Source organism: Pterocles gutturalis, unplaced genomic scaffold (assembly GCF_000699245.1).
Source record: "Pterocles gutturalis isolate BGI_N339 unplaced genomic scaffold, ASM69924v1 scaffold11926, whole genome shotgun sequence".
NCBI lineage: Eukaryota > Metazoa > Chordata > Aves > Pterocliformes > Pteroclidae > Pterocles > Pterocles gutturalis.
Window position 1 is genome coordinate 1 of NW_010100488.1, and position 15,191 is coordinate 15,191.

Genomic DNA, 15,191 nt, shown 5'->3' on the forward strand with positions numbered 1-15,191 from the left:
GGCTGGCCGGCACCGCGCTGCTGCTCCCTCCCGGCCGTGTGTGGGGCGGTAATCCTAGCGTCCCCGGGCCCGGCTGTGAGAGGCTTCGCTGCGGTTCAAGTCCCGGTGTGTCTGAGTTTCACCCTTTGTAATGACGGGCAGGCCTTTGACTTTCTGCGGCGAGACCAGAAGTGACTCGGTGTGTAGTGCATCAGGATTTTCCAACTGGCCTGTGCCCGCGTAGTGTTGCTCTGAGCTGACTGTTTGGTGTGGAAGTTTATTACCAATACTTAAGACATTCTTTTGTAATGCTGTTAGAAATTGCCTTGAACTTTAGATAAGCCGTGTTTGTCCTCGGTCTCTTATTATTTGCTCCAATAAGTTACTCTGATTTAGGTTTGAGAATGCTTTCATCTGTAACCTCTTGCTGACCATCTCTGTGTTCTCCATAGGGTTTTCAGTTCCTGTGTGATTTGGGAAGGGAAGGAATTATTGTATTTTAATATAATACCCAAAGTGATATTTTTCTGAAATTCCATTTTTCCCAGTGGTGGTCTAAATGCAAATTTTGGGTGCTACTTCTTTCTCACTGTCCATAACAGTTTATTTTCCTCAGTTCTTCCTGCAGTGCCTCTTTTTCCTTAGGCAAATTTTAACCTGTTTCTCTAAAAATTACTTTTACACGTTTCCATCATTTTACACATTTACTTTGCCTTTGTTTGGAATTCCAGTTTTGTACTTTTTTCTCTATGTCACAATATCCTGCTGCTGTTTAAGAGAAGAGGACCGTAGGTTGTACTAGTTAGTCCCTGTAATAGTTTTTGTTGCAGAGTTGTTTCAGTTGTGGTCAGGGAGGACAGAGTTGCCCACAGAGTTTTCTTTGCCAACTTTCATTCGGGGTTAATATTCTTTCATTCATTTTAAGCTCATTGCTGTGTCTGTATTATACAGTTGTCCTCAAATTGAATAGTTGAATATACCAACATCAGTAACTTCTGAATGTGTGTTATTTCTTAAAAAGAAAAGTTAGCTTAAACGCCAGATTTTTCTTCTGAAGAATGCGTTTGGTATCTAAAATTATAGTGCTCCTTGACAAATTGCTCTGCTTGCTTACTGATTTGGAGTGGTTGTTCTTAAACTTGAAGGAAATCCTGAGTAAGACTCTTCAAAGGTACTTGGAAGTGTTTTGTGTTAAATATTTAATGTAGTACATGAAGAGTGCTTTCTGTATCCAACTGTGGTTACTGATGATAATTTATTCAAAGCATGTTGTTTACTTTACAGAATTCTCAGGATGTCCGATGTAAATGCATCTGCCCTCCTTATAAAGACCGTCCAGGCCATATTTACAACAAAAATGTTTCACAGAAAGACTGGTGAGTGTGTGTGTGGCATAAAAAATTAAAGTGAGTCTTACTGGTTAAAATCAGTGATACAGATTTGTGTAGAGCTGTGCCTTGACTTTTCAAATTGCTTACAGGAGAACTGCGAGAAACAACACTGTAAACTTCAGTCTAAACTAATGAACATAAAACGTACTGTCTAATCGAAATTACTATTTTTGTCCCACATGATTGGTTTGACAACATTAGTCTTACTGTGACAAATTAAGTTGCAGGAATGAAACATACTGGGAGAATTCCAACTGCAGCAGACATTTCAGAATAGCAGTGTTACTGGTTTTATTGTTCTTTAATGCTCTGCAAATGAAAATGGATTTTTTTTTCAGTACATACTGCTTAGCGTGTGCCTTACTAGCAGACAAGACCCCATTTCCCTTTAAATCAGTATTTAGGATTGAAGGAAAAATTATCTTTGAAGGCTTGACTAATTTTATGGTGACAAATAATGATGAATACAGAATCTCAAAAATCTATTTTCCTATCTTAAATCCACTTTATGAGATCCTTTCCAAAGTGACCATCTGGGAACATTTTATGGCTTTGATCTTCTGTTTGAGATGTCTTATTGCTGCTTCTAAAAGGCTTGATTGCTAGTTTATGTCCAACAAAATAGACTAATTTAGTGCCTTACTTTGGCTTCTGCATCAGTGCAAGTGGCTTGTTATTGAATAGAACTGGCTGATGCGCAGCATGCTTTAGGTGTTTAGATCAATTACTTGTGAGACAAGAGTCACATCAATTTTTAGTGTCTTTATGAAGGATGTACAGTGTAATGGCCACTTACTGCTGGCTTGTCCAGACATAAAATGGAAATTTAATTTTTAATGTTGAACCTGTAATGTGTGTCATGATACTCTTATTTAGATGCTTCAGTTCTTTCACTTGGAGCGGTCTGTTCTTTGGCTTCAGACTGGTGAACAGTGCGTTATGCTAACATCGATATGGGCTGGGGTGCTTTGACACCAATAAAAGCTTTCACCCTTCTGGGCTCGGGTTTGAGACTGTTGCAGGCAATCCTGTCCTGATGGACAATGCGCTAGGCGAGTGTAGTGGTGCACCTATGGGGTTAAACAACTGGCTTGGAAAGTGTTGGTGTTTGTATCTTGTACTTTGAAAGTACTGGTGTGCAGAGGCTGACTGCAGTGGGACTCATGGAAGTGGAGGGAAGGAGGACACCCCATCTACAAGCTGAATGAGCTGGCAGTCTGTCTGTGCAGAAGCTGCCCTTCTGACCAGCCTGGCTTGCCTTGGAAGAAATGCTGCCTTGGTGCTGTTACTGTGGGCGCGAGGGAGAAGGTGGAGTAGAGGCACTTGAGTGTGAAAATCATTTAGAAAAAGATCAGCCTATTCTACATTTTCCTCTAAAATTGCCATGGAATCACAGTCCAGGGAAACACATCATCAAAATTCTAAGGTTTCGATAGATTTTACACTTCCTAGCAACCTGGAACACTGAGCTGGAGAAAAAAAAATGTCAATGTTAAGATTGGATATATTCACAGTAACAGACTTACTACTGTGCTTAAGCTACATAAAGCTTTCTACTGTACTTGTGCAGCATACTGGTGGCAAGCTTTCAATCATGTGAACAGAAGTTGTGTAGATTGTAATTTATATGGATTTTTTAATGTTGCTTGAATGCTATGTTCCTCCACAGAAGAGTATGTAATTCTGCTTTTAAGTAAATGAGAAAAAGAAGACTTCCTTTCTCCTCCAGAGGATATGACTTGACACTGGATGGTTTTAATTAAGAAGAAATACAAAGAAAGCAGAAGTAGAACATTTGGTGTGTGGCTGTGTGTTTGCAGCCCAGTAGAGTGCTGAATCCTAGTCTGCTCCTGTCACTTCAGGCATTCTGTTTCATTATCTGCTTCTGACTGTGTGAACACTGAGTTAACCAGGATAAAGGTGAAACGTGATTTTTGTTCTGTCAGTGCTCTGCAAGGATCCTGGTGTGTGAACTTTCAACAACCAGCCTGAGTCAGCAAAAAGACCGAAATTACATAAGTTATTGGTGGAAGTGGTTGTCTCGTGGCAGCTGGATTTTAGTGCTGTAGTACAGAGTGCCTGTAAGATTTTCAACCCCACTTTTTGGCATGGGACTGACTTATAATCTTCTAAGTCAAATTATCCTTTCACATCTGGGTCCGGTGATGAAAACTGAATTATTTATTCACTATCTTGTTGCTTAGAGAAACAACTCATCTGACTAGTTTTTTTTTTCCTTTAATGTCTGTAACTTGTGATGGCAAGAAAAAAGAACCTCTGTTCATGAACAGCAAAGAGAGTTTAATCTCACTTCAGACAGTAGAAGGATAGAATAAGGCTCTTTTGAGTATGATGAAGGAAGCATATAGCTGAAATTTACTTTCATCCTTGATGTCAGTGTCAAATGATGCATTCATGCTGGGATTCAGATCCTTGAACTTGCTATGCTAACCGCTTTAATACTTTCACTGAAAAATGAAATAATTGTATTGAGTTAGAAAGGTCTTAAAGCTTGTTTAGCAGCTTGTCAATAGCTGAATTTCTTGTTTAAGTAAAATGATTGTGGAGGAGTGTTTTGGTTTGTTTTTTTTTTTAAATCTTGGATACCTATAATTTAGAACAGCTGAACTTAAGCAAAGGTAGCTTCTCAGCTCATGCAGCTGGGGTCTGCAGGTAAGCTAAAACCAGCTCTAAACTGACTGAGCAGTTTCTGTCTTTCCAGTGATTGTCTTCATGTGGTTGAGCCTATGCCTGTCGCTGGACCAGATGTAGAAGCATACTGTTTACGTTGTGAATGCAAATATGAAGAGAGAAGCTCTATCACTATTCAGGTAAACGATATAATTGTATTGGCATATATTCAATACTTCAACTGATTAGTACATATGTTGTCTTTTAGAGAAATATCCTTTTTAAAGGGAAAATTTTTCTAAAGCAGCCTAAAATTTAACTTTTTTGTATGATAGTTGCTCACAATTTATCTTGACTAGTAACAATACTAGTAACATCAAGCTATAGCTGAAGGAGGGGGCTCGAGATCCTTTACTGAAGATTTCCACTTCTGAGATCGAGCTTTACACCTTGCTGAAACTCTGAGCATTCTAGGGCATTTTGTTAAGCTTTGGACTTTATGGTTTTTTTATTATTTTAAAGGGCCTCTCATTGTTCATCTGTCTTATTTGTTTACTATAAATTTCCTTTTACATTGGCAAGCTAAAAAGAGAAAAATTGTCCATGTTTGCTCTCACAGATGGTTTCCATATTCTTCACATTCCTGCCCTGTTGGAGCCATTGAGCACTAGGCTGGGGTGAATAGGTTGTAAAGTGCATATTTTCTTCTTTTGCGACTCAAACTTCTTTTTTTGGTCTTTTAGAAGTTCGATATTTCTTTTTGCCTTCCCATTTTTCTTAGTGACTGTTTGGATGCAGATCTATGCTAGAGAATGGAGACCATGTAGGAACCCCCATATTTGCCACCCCAGTTTAATGGCCAAACTGAACAGTTGTCTTGGTTGAGGTGAGATTTATGACACCAAGTTATTTTAAGAGGGATAGCATGAGATTTTTAGCAAGGCCTCAATAAGAAAAACTGTTTCAAGCTAACATGTACTCTTCTTTTGGTCCTTGCTGCCTCCTGAGAGATTGTAGGGGTATTGTCATAATTCTGGCATAAACTGTGCTTGCATTGTGTAGGTTACAATCATCATATACCTGTCTATTTTGGGCCTGCTTCTTCTGTACATGGTGTACCTTACACTGGTTGAACCTATACTGAAGAGACGCCTCTTTGGACATTCACAGCTCATACAAAGTGATGAAGACATTGGGGTGAGTTCACCAGAGTGCTTGTGTACTTGGGTTAACATAAAGATTGGGATGGTTACTTGTTAAATGACTATTTAGGATCAGTGGCTTTTTTTTTGCCAGGCAGTGTAAATGCTTCTCCTGAAGGGAGAGGGAAAGAAAGCTGTGTGATGACTTCTGTGAAGCCCCCCTTTCATTTTTCACTGGGCTAGAAAGTAGTAAGATCAGGACTGCTCAGTTATCCCAGCTCTAGACACCCATTATTTTCTCAGAGAAGAGACAGAGTAGGAATGGAGGTAAGCATATAGAAGGCGTACAACCTCTTAAGTGTTAATGATCCATACAGTCTTGCTAGTGATCACATTTATGCAGATTGCTTACTGCTTATATTTCTCTCTACAAAAAGTAGAGGGGTTGCATCTTCTATTGCTTCAATTTGAATTTGTTGACACTAAAAATTCAAGAAGAAATCATTATAATGAAATAAAATAATTGGTGCTGAAATAATTTCTTAGCATTACAGTTAGAGACCTGATCTGTTGAAATATGCTATCACATTCTGAAAAGACTTTTTTGGGCGTAAAATGGGAGTAGTCCATTAGTGACTCAGTTTCCTGTCATTACTGGCCTTGCCAATCTCAACACAGTGTTTTTGACTTCTAATAAAAATGGAACAAAATTGTCTTCAATACCGTTACAGAAAGGGAATGTAAGACCTTATGAAACATTGTATTGAAAAGAGTGAGACACTTGATTACCTGATCAGAGTGGAGAAGTATTGGTTCGTGGGAGTAGGTCATCTGTGTATTGAAGGGGGACTTAGAATAGTATAAAAATATGGACGATGGCTCTGTATCTGCGTGCGTCTGAACCTGACGAATCTGCATACCTGGGAGAAGTGTTGCCACAAAGGAATGTCAGGAGAGTTTTCTAAAGTAGCAGCTGGATTGGTGGTCATGTGTCAGTGTTGAACCACACAAAGTGATAAAACAATTCTGAAGTCTCAGCATCTATGTACTTTCTATATCAAGCCGTCAAGCAGCACTGCTTTTACTGATAACGTACACTGCAGGTGCAGCATAACCTTAGAAAGAATTTTTGAAACCAAACCCAGAGTCTGAAACAGGAGGATTGCTGCCTGTTTAACCTAAGCCTTTCGGCAAACATGATTGCTTTATTACTGTTGAAGTAAATGGGAGCTAGTTAAAAATATTTACAACGTTTATTAATGTCTTTCAATAGAATTGTTAAGAGTATTTTCAGCGTTCCTTCAAATAAATAGAAAGTTAACAGAAGGAGATAAGTTTTTCTTGGTGGAAAAAAATTATGATGGCACACTTTTAAAAATCTGTTTAAAAGCCCTGTAGTTCTGTCTGCCTGTTGCTCTGGTGGCTTTGCAATTCTGAAGGTGTCAAACCCAGTGCTCTGTTATGGTCTGTATCTGCAGATTTTAATAGGAGTTGCACTCGGTTTCTTCAGGTTGTTTTGGGTGTGACAACTGTCATTGCTTGTAAACTGAGGAAAAGTGTATTCTTTAGTTGTAGTATTTTTTCATCAACAGTGGCCACATCAGCCATCTTCACTTAAAAAGGTGTTTCTGTTCTGTAGGGGGGATGTTAAGTATTCCAAATCAAGCATTTTCCTAGATAATAGCTTTTATCAGCTGTGCCTTCTATATTTACCTTGACTTGACAACAGAAATATCTGATTGTTACCCAAGTTTGAGGTAACATTGTTTGGAATTCGTCTCACTGTTTCTGTACTTCCTTGTGTATTACATGGTGACATATTCCACATGTCTGTGTATTAGCATCTTAAGATTTTCCCAGTCCTTATAGGAGGATATTTGAGTTGGTTTGGGGTTTTTTTTTGGAAAGGAGGAATTTGAATGACGCTTTTTCTCTCTATGTTCTTATAGTAAATTGGGCAGTTTCCTACTTGAATTAAATGAACTTGTCCTGTGTTCTATACCTCAGACAAATTATTTTATACATTTATAAATTCTATTAATACCCCCAAATCTGGGTTAGAATCTTTGGATTGTAAGTGGAAGAAGTGAAATGGGTCCCATGGCAGAGCTCAGGTTAACTAAGGAATTAATTTACCTTAAATTCTGGATCCATCTTAACCAATTTCGTGTTTTGCTGTAGCTGTTACTGTGACCCTTACCTGTTCTTGTGGGGTCACGAGTGCTTATATCTGCAGTAGTGCATGGAGCAAAAGCTCTTCAGGTCCTCGGTTAGTTCATGTTGCTCCTTTCCCAATTATCCTTGTTCTGTGACAGTGAACGTGAAATCATTTAAGGTCCTTCATGGCTTGTCCCCATCCTTGCCTTCCCTCTTGCAAGTTCTTGAGGTATTGATCCTTCTTGCACTTTGGAAATACCATGCGCATTGATTTTGTTGCTGAATTTCAAGCCAGTGTGTTTGTTCTTTCTCATTTCCCATTGATGGCAGTGACAACTGATGAACATAAGCCACTTCCATAGACCTCTTTCCTCTCAAATTATTTTTTCCCCTTGTTGTTTACATAGAAATTGGCAGTAGCTAGCCTTTGAACTGAGATTGTTGTTTATCAGGAAAGCTAGTACCATCTAGCTTGTCCTATGTTCTCCCTTCCAGCATGTATTTTATGGTAGAAACGTGTTCCAGTTGTGATTTTTTTCCCTGTGAGTGAAGTGATTTGTCACCTGTAAGTTTCCCATTCTAGGCATATCCAGCTGCATAATTTTTTATGGTGAGATTATAGCTCTTTGGGTCAGGGATTGTCTCTTGTTCTCTGTTAGCATATTTCTTAGCCCAGTGAGGCTCATGTGTGGCTTTGGGGCTTGTAGGCATCACTTCAATAGGTATCATTAGTGATCATCTCTGTAGTACTAACAGTTGTTGAGCTACTTTACACAGTCATGTCACAAAGTATCCATTAATGTAACTGTCTTCAAAGGTGTTCTGAGGAAAAAAAAAGGAATATGAATTGTAGACATACAGAAAAGACCGTTATTTAATATAGGACATAATTACATTATTTTTCATTATGCATTGTATATATGATGCTTTCTGATGTAGCTTTAGCAATGTGACTTTGACAGTTTAATAGCCAAATGAGAAGGTCATTTCCAACTCTTACTGTTTGTAACTTGGTTATATTTACTAGGAGAAAATAAAGCTTTGCGGGTACTGTTAGAAAACAGAGTAAATATTAAACAAGCACTTGGTTATTGTTGAGCTCTGTCACTTAAACAGCTGTATTGACACTTTGCTTTTGGACAGCTCAGTACAATAGGTTTAGTTTGGTAAACATCAGAGTGTGTTGGTTTTATATAGAAGCTGTTGTGAACATCCTGAACTGCCTGATGGTAAATGGCCAAGAGCTGGCAGAGAACTGACTCTTAAAGTGAAGTGCGTTCACGACAATAACAAGAGGCTCCCAGCACCTGGATCTGTTGTAGGCTTCTGTCTCCTCAGCTGGTGATGGATGCAAGACTGTGGTTCTGATCTTGCAGCTCACCATGATGTCTCTGGACAGCAAATAATTGTTTGAAAGTGCAATGAAATCTGGTCTGTTTGGGAAACCTGTGGAAATTACTCAGAATGAGGAACAGAATACAGTTCTAACTATTCAGAAATTTGCTTGGTCATTATTACTGACCAGCTTCTGTAAACAACTTATTTACCTTAACAAAAAAACCACAAAAACAAACAAACAAAACAAAAACCCCACCCCACATCCTTTGGAATATAACAACAAAAAAGACTAATGTAATTGCTCAGTGGAGTTGTTGAGATCTAATTAGTGTTTTTTGCCATTGCAGGATCACCAGCCTTTTGCAAATGCACATGATGTGCTGGCTCGTTCTCGGAGCCGTGCCAATGTATTGAACAAAGTGGAGTATGCCCAGCAGCGCTGGAAGTTACAGGTCCAGGAGCAACGCAAATCTGTCTTTGACCGTCATGTGGTGCTGAGTTAATTGTGTCTCAGTGAAATAACTCCGGGGAAGTAAAGAGGATTGATTGAAAGAGCTGACTCGTGTCTTCCTGATCCTGCCAGTTCAGAAGGGTTTTCTTGAATGGTTTGTTATCGATTAAAAAAAAAAAAAAAGTATTTGAACTTTGAAGGAGTGCACTGGAGTGGAGGCAATTTAAAAAGATCAGTTAACCAAATTTTACATTTTCAAATGGCTTTTGATAACAAAACTGAAAAGAAAACAAACTCTAAGATATCTTGGGTTGCCACTGTGGTACCATATTTACAGTTGAGACTTTATGGTGGTTTTTAACTATATTTCTCTTACTATTTATGTGGTTAAAAAGTACCTGGGAAAATAGTAATTACTTACAGCTCACTAATCACTTTATGTATAGACCTTTTGTAAATATACTTGGATTTTCTGCTGACTAATGCTAGGTACTGGAAATCTAAATCTTGCAGCGTAGTTTTCATATCAGAGAATGAAATCCTGATTGACTGTAGGCATCGTTTGGTTTCTTGCACTTGTACTTTAAAGACGCTTGTATGTCAAATGATGTTTGGAGATTAAGGCAGAACTTAAATGGACACTGGCTCTTTGAGCTGCATACTTATAGTACTGTGATGTAGATAAACTCCAGTGCATATCAAAACACTGCTGGCGTTTTGTTCTATTTTGCTTTAATAGCTTAATATATTTTGTGTATGATATCTCTTAAAAAATCTTCTCCCTTTCTTTTAATGAGTAAAGTCTTCAGGATGAAATATTTATTATAAAAATCTTTCTGTATTTGTCTGGATTTATGGTGTAAGGCACATACTTTTCTCTAGCACCTGTCATCCTGGGAGTTAGGTGTATTTTTTTATCTGTGATTCTGTATTTGTCTCTCTTAAGAGGTACACAGTTGCTAGATGACTAACTTTCATATATCCCCTTTGGAATGTAACAATTAAAGATAAAACTGATTTTTGAAAAACAAATGTGCATTATTTCTATGTCATCATTTTTCTCCCTCATTACCCTGCATGTAAATTTTGTCTATAAAAGCACTTCTCTGCGAATGCTTCAGAGCAGAAATATGCACTTGTTCAGTGCTTAGATAAAGGAAAGGCTCACCAAATTTCTAATTGAAAAAAGTTTTTAATCCCTGACTTAAATTTAGCTATGCATATGTAGTTATATTATTCTCTTACACCATTTTCAGTTCCAGTGTAGAGGGAAGCGGTGCATGGAACAGTACTACATGTTGCCGGGTGCAGTTTTGGCTTGCTTAGTCCACAGCCTTGGGGACAGAGTAGCCTGGGATATAAACTGTGCCTGTACACAGAGCTCTGCCTCTGCAGGGGTGGGAACATAGTTGCCTTATAATAACATCTGCACTTGACTGCAGTCTTTTGCAAATACTGAGATTCATTGTCTTGTCCATCCTGTAGTCTTCCAAAAACTGAGTTAATCTGGAGGGAATTGTAATGAGTGGCTAATTTGTGGAGGCACAGGATTCTTTCTTTAAATTAAAAAAAAACAAAAAACAAAAAAACAAAAAAACCCCAAAAAAACCAAAAAAACCCACCACAAAAACAACAAGAAAAACAACAAAGAACATAAGGTGGATTGAGAGGACACTCAGGTTCAGTTGCTGTGTTCAACATCATACCCTGGTGAGTCAGTAAGCAGTTATGACAGTGATGTACCTGGGCTCCCCTGAAGGAAAACAGTGACCTCTTTGAATACGTGCCTGTCTGCCAGCTCCAGTAGATGCTCTACCTCTTGGCTGCCTTTCTTATGAGGCGTGAAGCTGGTGTGGGAAGGAAGATGCAGAATACATTATGGTTGTGGCCCCACACAAGGGCAGCAAAATGTCCCAAGAAGACAAGACAGGGTGTATGTAGCTCTCTTGGTAGTAGATCAAGTGTTTCTAATCTTACAATGTCTTCTGAAAGTTTTAACCTAAACTGGTTTGGTGTTGGATTTTCTGTGTGGTTTTACTTTGATCGATAGAAGGGCCAAATAGTGAGATTGTCTGAAGTGTCAAGGTAATCCTGTAAAAGTAGGAGTTTTGAAGTTAGGTGTCCTGTTGCCTTGTACCTGTACAATCGGACAGCCATATACTGATATATGTACCATCTATATACCTACATGTATGTGATTATACAGAGTGCTCCATATTGTGTTTCTAAATTTAAGGAAAACTTCAAAATGTTTGTCTTGATACTGACTGCTCACTGTTTTAAAATCTTGTCTGCCTCCATAAATGCTTTATTAGAGACCCTTTATATGGTGTTACATTTCTTGATGTTAAGGGGATTTCCTAAAATTACAGGTATAATGAAGACTGAAATTGAGGGTATTAAACTGACTAATGAGTGTCCTCTCAATCTGGAGACAAATCCGTCACAAGGTTCTTCTAAATAAGTGCTGACTTTTGGTGTTGAAAGTGGAAGCTATGAAAATTAGTTTGCTTATGGATTTATGGTAAATATTTAACTAAATTCTAGCTGATTCTAATATTTAGATATTAACGTACAAAATGCCAGTAAATTAAAATACTGCTTTAGTGAACTGCAACAGCATACACACAGGAAGTAAACAAGGTACCTTCCCGATTACTTTTTCAGGTAATCTGGTTGTGTTCTGTACAGTTTTAAAATTTCTGGCCCTTAATGCCAAGTTTTGTTGCCATCATAGATGTGGTGTGGGTGGAAAAGCCAAACCAGAAATGAGCAGATCTAACTGTCAGCTACTTTGCATGTTGTCAATTGACTATAAATTGCAGCAGTCATTGACTCAGTGGAACAAGCTACATAACTCAGGTAAGAGGCTTGCATATTGCTGTATCGAGCAACAGATCTTCACTGAATTTCAGTGTTTTTCTAAATCACTTCCACCAGCTATCTACTAACAGTGCTTTGTAGCTTTTTAATGAATTGTGTTTAATATGATATCTTATTAATTAAGATGTAAGAAAAATAGAACACTAACTTCTTTTTTTTAATATCATTCAGATATTTTCAGGTATTGTTCATCTGTCTTAAAATAGCACATCTTGTTTCCTTGGATTTTACTTTCATCTCAACATTGGTGAGTCTCAAGTCTGAAAAGAAAATGATCCTAACACTTGTATTTTGCACTTCGTGCAAGTAGTAAGGCAGCAGGTAACTGTTTCATATAATGCTGTTATGCAGCAGAAGTGTTGGTGCTAAGCAGCAAATACTGCAAGTATCTTCTTGAGGGGTTGGGCTGGTTTTGGTTTCTTGCTCTACAGTGATGTTTTGCTATAAAGTTCTTTTTGCTGTATAACAGACATTTTTCCTCATAAATGTTTTAAGTTGTTAGTAGGAAGTTTTCAGATGATAACCCAACCTGTGCAAGTGGAAAAGGAAAAGATGACTGCTATTTTCCATTTATAATAAGTGTATATATTCACCTCTGATTTTCTGCATGTATATTAATGTAAAATGGGTGAGTTCATGCTTTCAGCCAACCTACAGATGTACCTGTTTAAGATGCGTGTGACTTTGTCTCTTTTCTAACAGCGTGCTATAAGTGAATTCTTACCTTGTAGGATTTCTGTTGTGAGATTTATGTGCATTAGAAAAAGAGATGACACCGAATACAGAGACATTTTGATAGAATGTGTTGTGAGGATAGGTCCATACTGAGTAAAAATTCTCTTTGTATTACACAGGGCAGGTATGAAGTGGTTAGAAAATGTTAAAATATACCCATATCCTTGTGAAGGATAAAGAGGATCCTATTGATCTCATTTATGTTATGGAACCGTGGTCTGAACTTTTGAAGCTTTGCAAGGTTTTTTTGAGTCTGGAATCTAGATATTTCTAGTAACCTAGTTTAATGTTCAGGTGTGTTTTCTGTTTTAGAGAGTGTAGTATAACCTGAGTGTTTTAGACAGCAACATCTAGATGTGGAAGTGGATGGTAAGAGCATTTTTGGATAGATTCTGTGTAAGCAAGTATTGCTTGCAATCAGGATGGTTCACAGTAATTCTTTAAAAATTAACTAGTTATTTAAAATTAATTTTTAAGTAGCTATTAGGTAACAATCACTACAGTTACGCTGCTGTTTAGGTGTTTGAATAATGATATTGGGAAGGCACTATAATGTAGCTTCCTATAAAACACTGCAAGATTATTTTTCTAATAACTTTATAAGGGTGATCTGAGTAGTTATGCCTGTTGTAACACTGCTCTGAAGAGAGGGTGTGTGGGTTTAGTAGGCCAGTCTGAGTTACAGGTTTCTAACAGTGCTCCAACCACTATGTGCAGTCCCTTCTTACTAAAATAGTTTGTAACTAGAACAACATTATCAGGACATGCAGTTTACCTTGAATAAATTTATTATTTCATAATCCTCCGTCAGTAGGATTGTATTTAGTATTTAATATCTGTGTTTCATATGCAGTTGAGTGCAGAAGGAGCACTGGAGGACCCAAGGAAATGTCAGGTTTAGCAGAAACTTAGAGAACTTTTTGTAAAACTTTTTTTGTAGAATGGATTTAATGCTTGACAGACATAAAATTGAGATCCATCCCCTGCATAAGTTTTCCATCTAATTAAGATAGTATAGTGAATGAGACATCAAATGAATAGCAAAAAAAAGTAATTTGTCTTTGAAGGCATTTTGGTATGGATACGGAGTCTGTTACTGGAATTGTAGATTTACTTTTTTTCAGGGAGGAGAAGGGGGTGAAGAGAATGCCTCAGATGTTGACCTGCTTTGTTTATTGTCAGCAGAGATGTAAGTTTTGGATGAGTCAAAGCAAGCTATACCTGTGTGGGGTACATAAAGATAGAACTTAATTTCTAAAGCTGAGGTGAAAGGAGACTACTGTTTCTTTTAGGAAGCTTTAGTGGCTTTAGTTTCTTAAAATCTATTTTAATTTTTTTAAATCAGTGTTGCTGACTTGCACCCTCTTGTATTTTCAAATGGGACATGGTCCACTCTATGTAACGATCTTCCAACACTATTCTGAAATGTCACAAGTGCCAGCAATGCCACATGTTAGTAAGTCCAGGTGAGTTTTTTCTACTGTTCAGTATGAGTTGTTTAAATTATTATGTGATTGTGTATTTCCAGGTTAAATGCAAAACCTGATGGATGGCAAAAGCTGCCATAACCTTATGGACAAGCTGTCTGTCTGTACCGAGACTCAGTGCACACAGCTGGCCAGGCCTTTCTGTGCTGACCCAATGGTCACATTTCACATGTACCCAGAAACACCAAACCAGGTCACTTGCTCTGAAGATCTGTCATTCCTTCCTTTCATGTCTGAGCATCTCCTCATGGAGAACTTCTGCAGTGAACCCTGCACCTTATTCCAACTACCACAGAAGTGAGTACTCCTACGGGCCAGCTTTCATCAGGAAGAGGAATGAGAGGGAAAGGCAGAGGGTTAAATGTGTCAATGAAGGCTATGCTAAACTGAGACATCACCTACCTAAGGAATACTTGGAGAAACGGCTCAGCAAAGTAGAGACACTCCGTGCTGCAATAAAATATATTAGCTACCTCCAGTCTGTTCTGTACAGTGATTCTGTGGTGGCAGAAAAAAATGTAATGGAGCCAAGCCAAGTACCTAAAGCAATTAACAAACAAAACCAGTTTTTGAAGACGATCTAAACCATTCCAAACCAAGCAAAAGGTATCTTGTCAGGGAACCTACTAGCACATTCCTGGCACATCATAGCATGCATCAGTATCAGCCACAGAAGAGAGTGTTAATTTTTCAGATAGTAACTACGCTTAGATATGAAAAAGACAACTGAGGAAATTGCATCTGAATGGCCTTAGTTAATTCATGGAAATCAGAAAACATTTCTAACATTGTCACCAAACCAAAAATGTAATAGCTATACATGTGAAGTAACTGTATGTATCATCACAACCTGCATACTTTAAAATAAAATCTTTCCACTGGTGGGACTGAGATTTCTCTCATTTTCTGTAATGTTACTGGTTTACTTTCACATGCACTTTCTTAAAAGATTTGGTCTAATTGCCAGTGTTTCTCTTATAAAGGTTCCCAGGAATGT

The 15,191-nt window shown here is 38.0% G+C and overlaps 2 protein-coding genes across 2 annotated transcripts; both read left to right on the top strand.

The window, feature by feature from the left end:
• Nucleotides 1–1,263: 1,263 nt before the first annotated feature.
• Nucleotides 1,264–9,267, top strand: TMEM9B (TMEM9 domain family, member B; the record flags this gene model as incomplete). Its single annotated transcript, XM_010080079.1, has 4 exons — nucleotides 1,264–1,355; nucleotides 4,093–4,201; nucleotides 5,064–5,198; nucleotides 8,986–9,267. Coding segments are annotated over 4 exons (492 nt in total), but the record flags the coding sequence as incomplete, so codon positions are not given.
• Nucleotides 9,268–14,240: 4,973 nt separating this feature from the next.
• ASCL3 (achaete-scute family bHLH transcription factor 3) lies at nucleotides 14,241–14,778 on the top strand. The gene is given in 2 exon segments (XM_010080067.1): nucleotides 14,241–14,467; nucleotides 14,469–14,778. Coding segments are annotated over 2 exon segments (537 nt in total).
• Nucleotides 14,779–15,191: the final 413 nt, after the last annotated feature.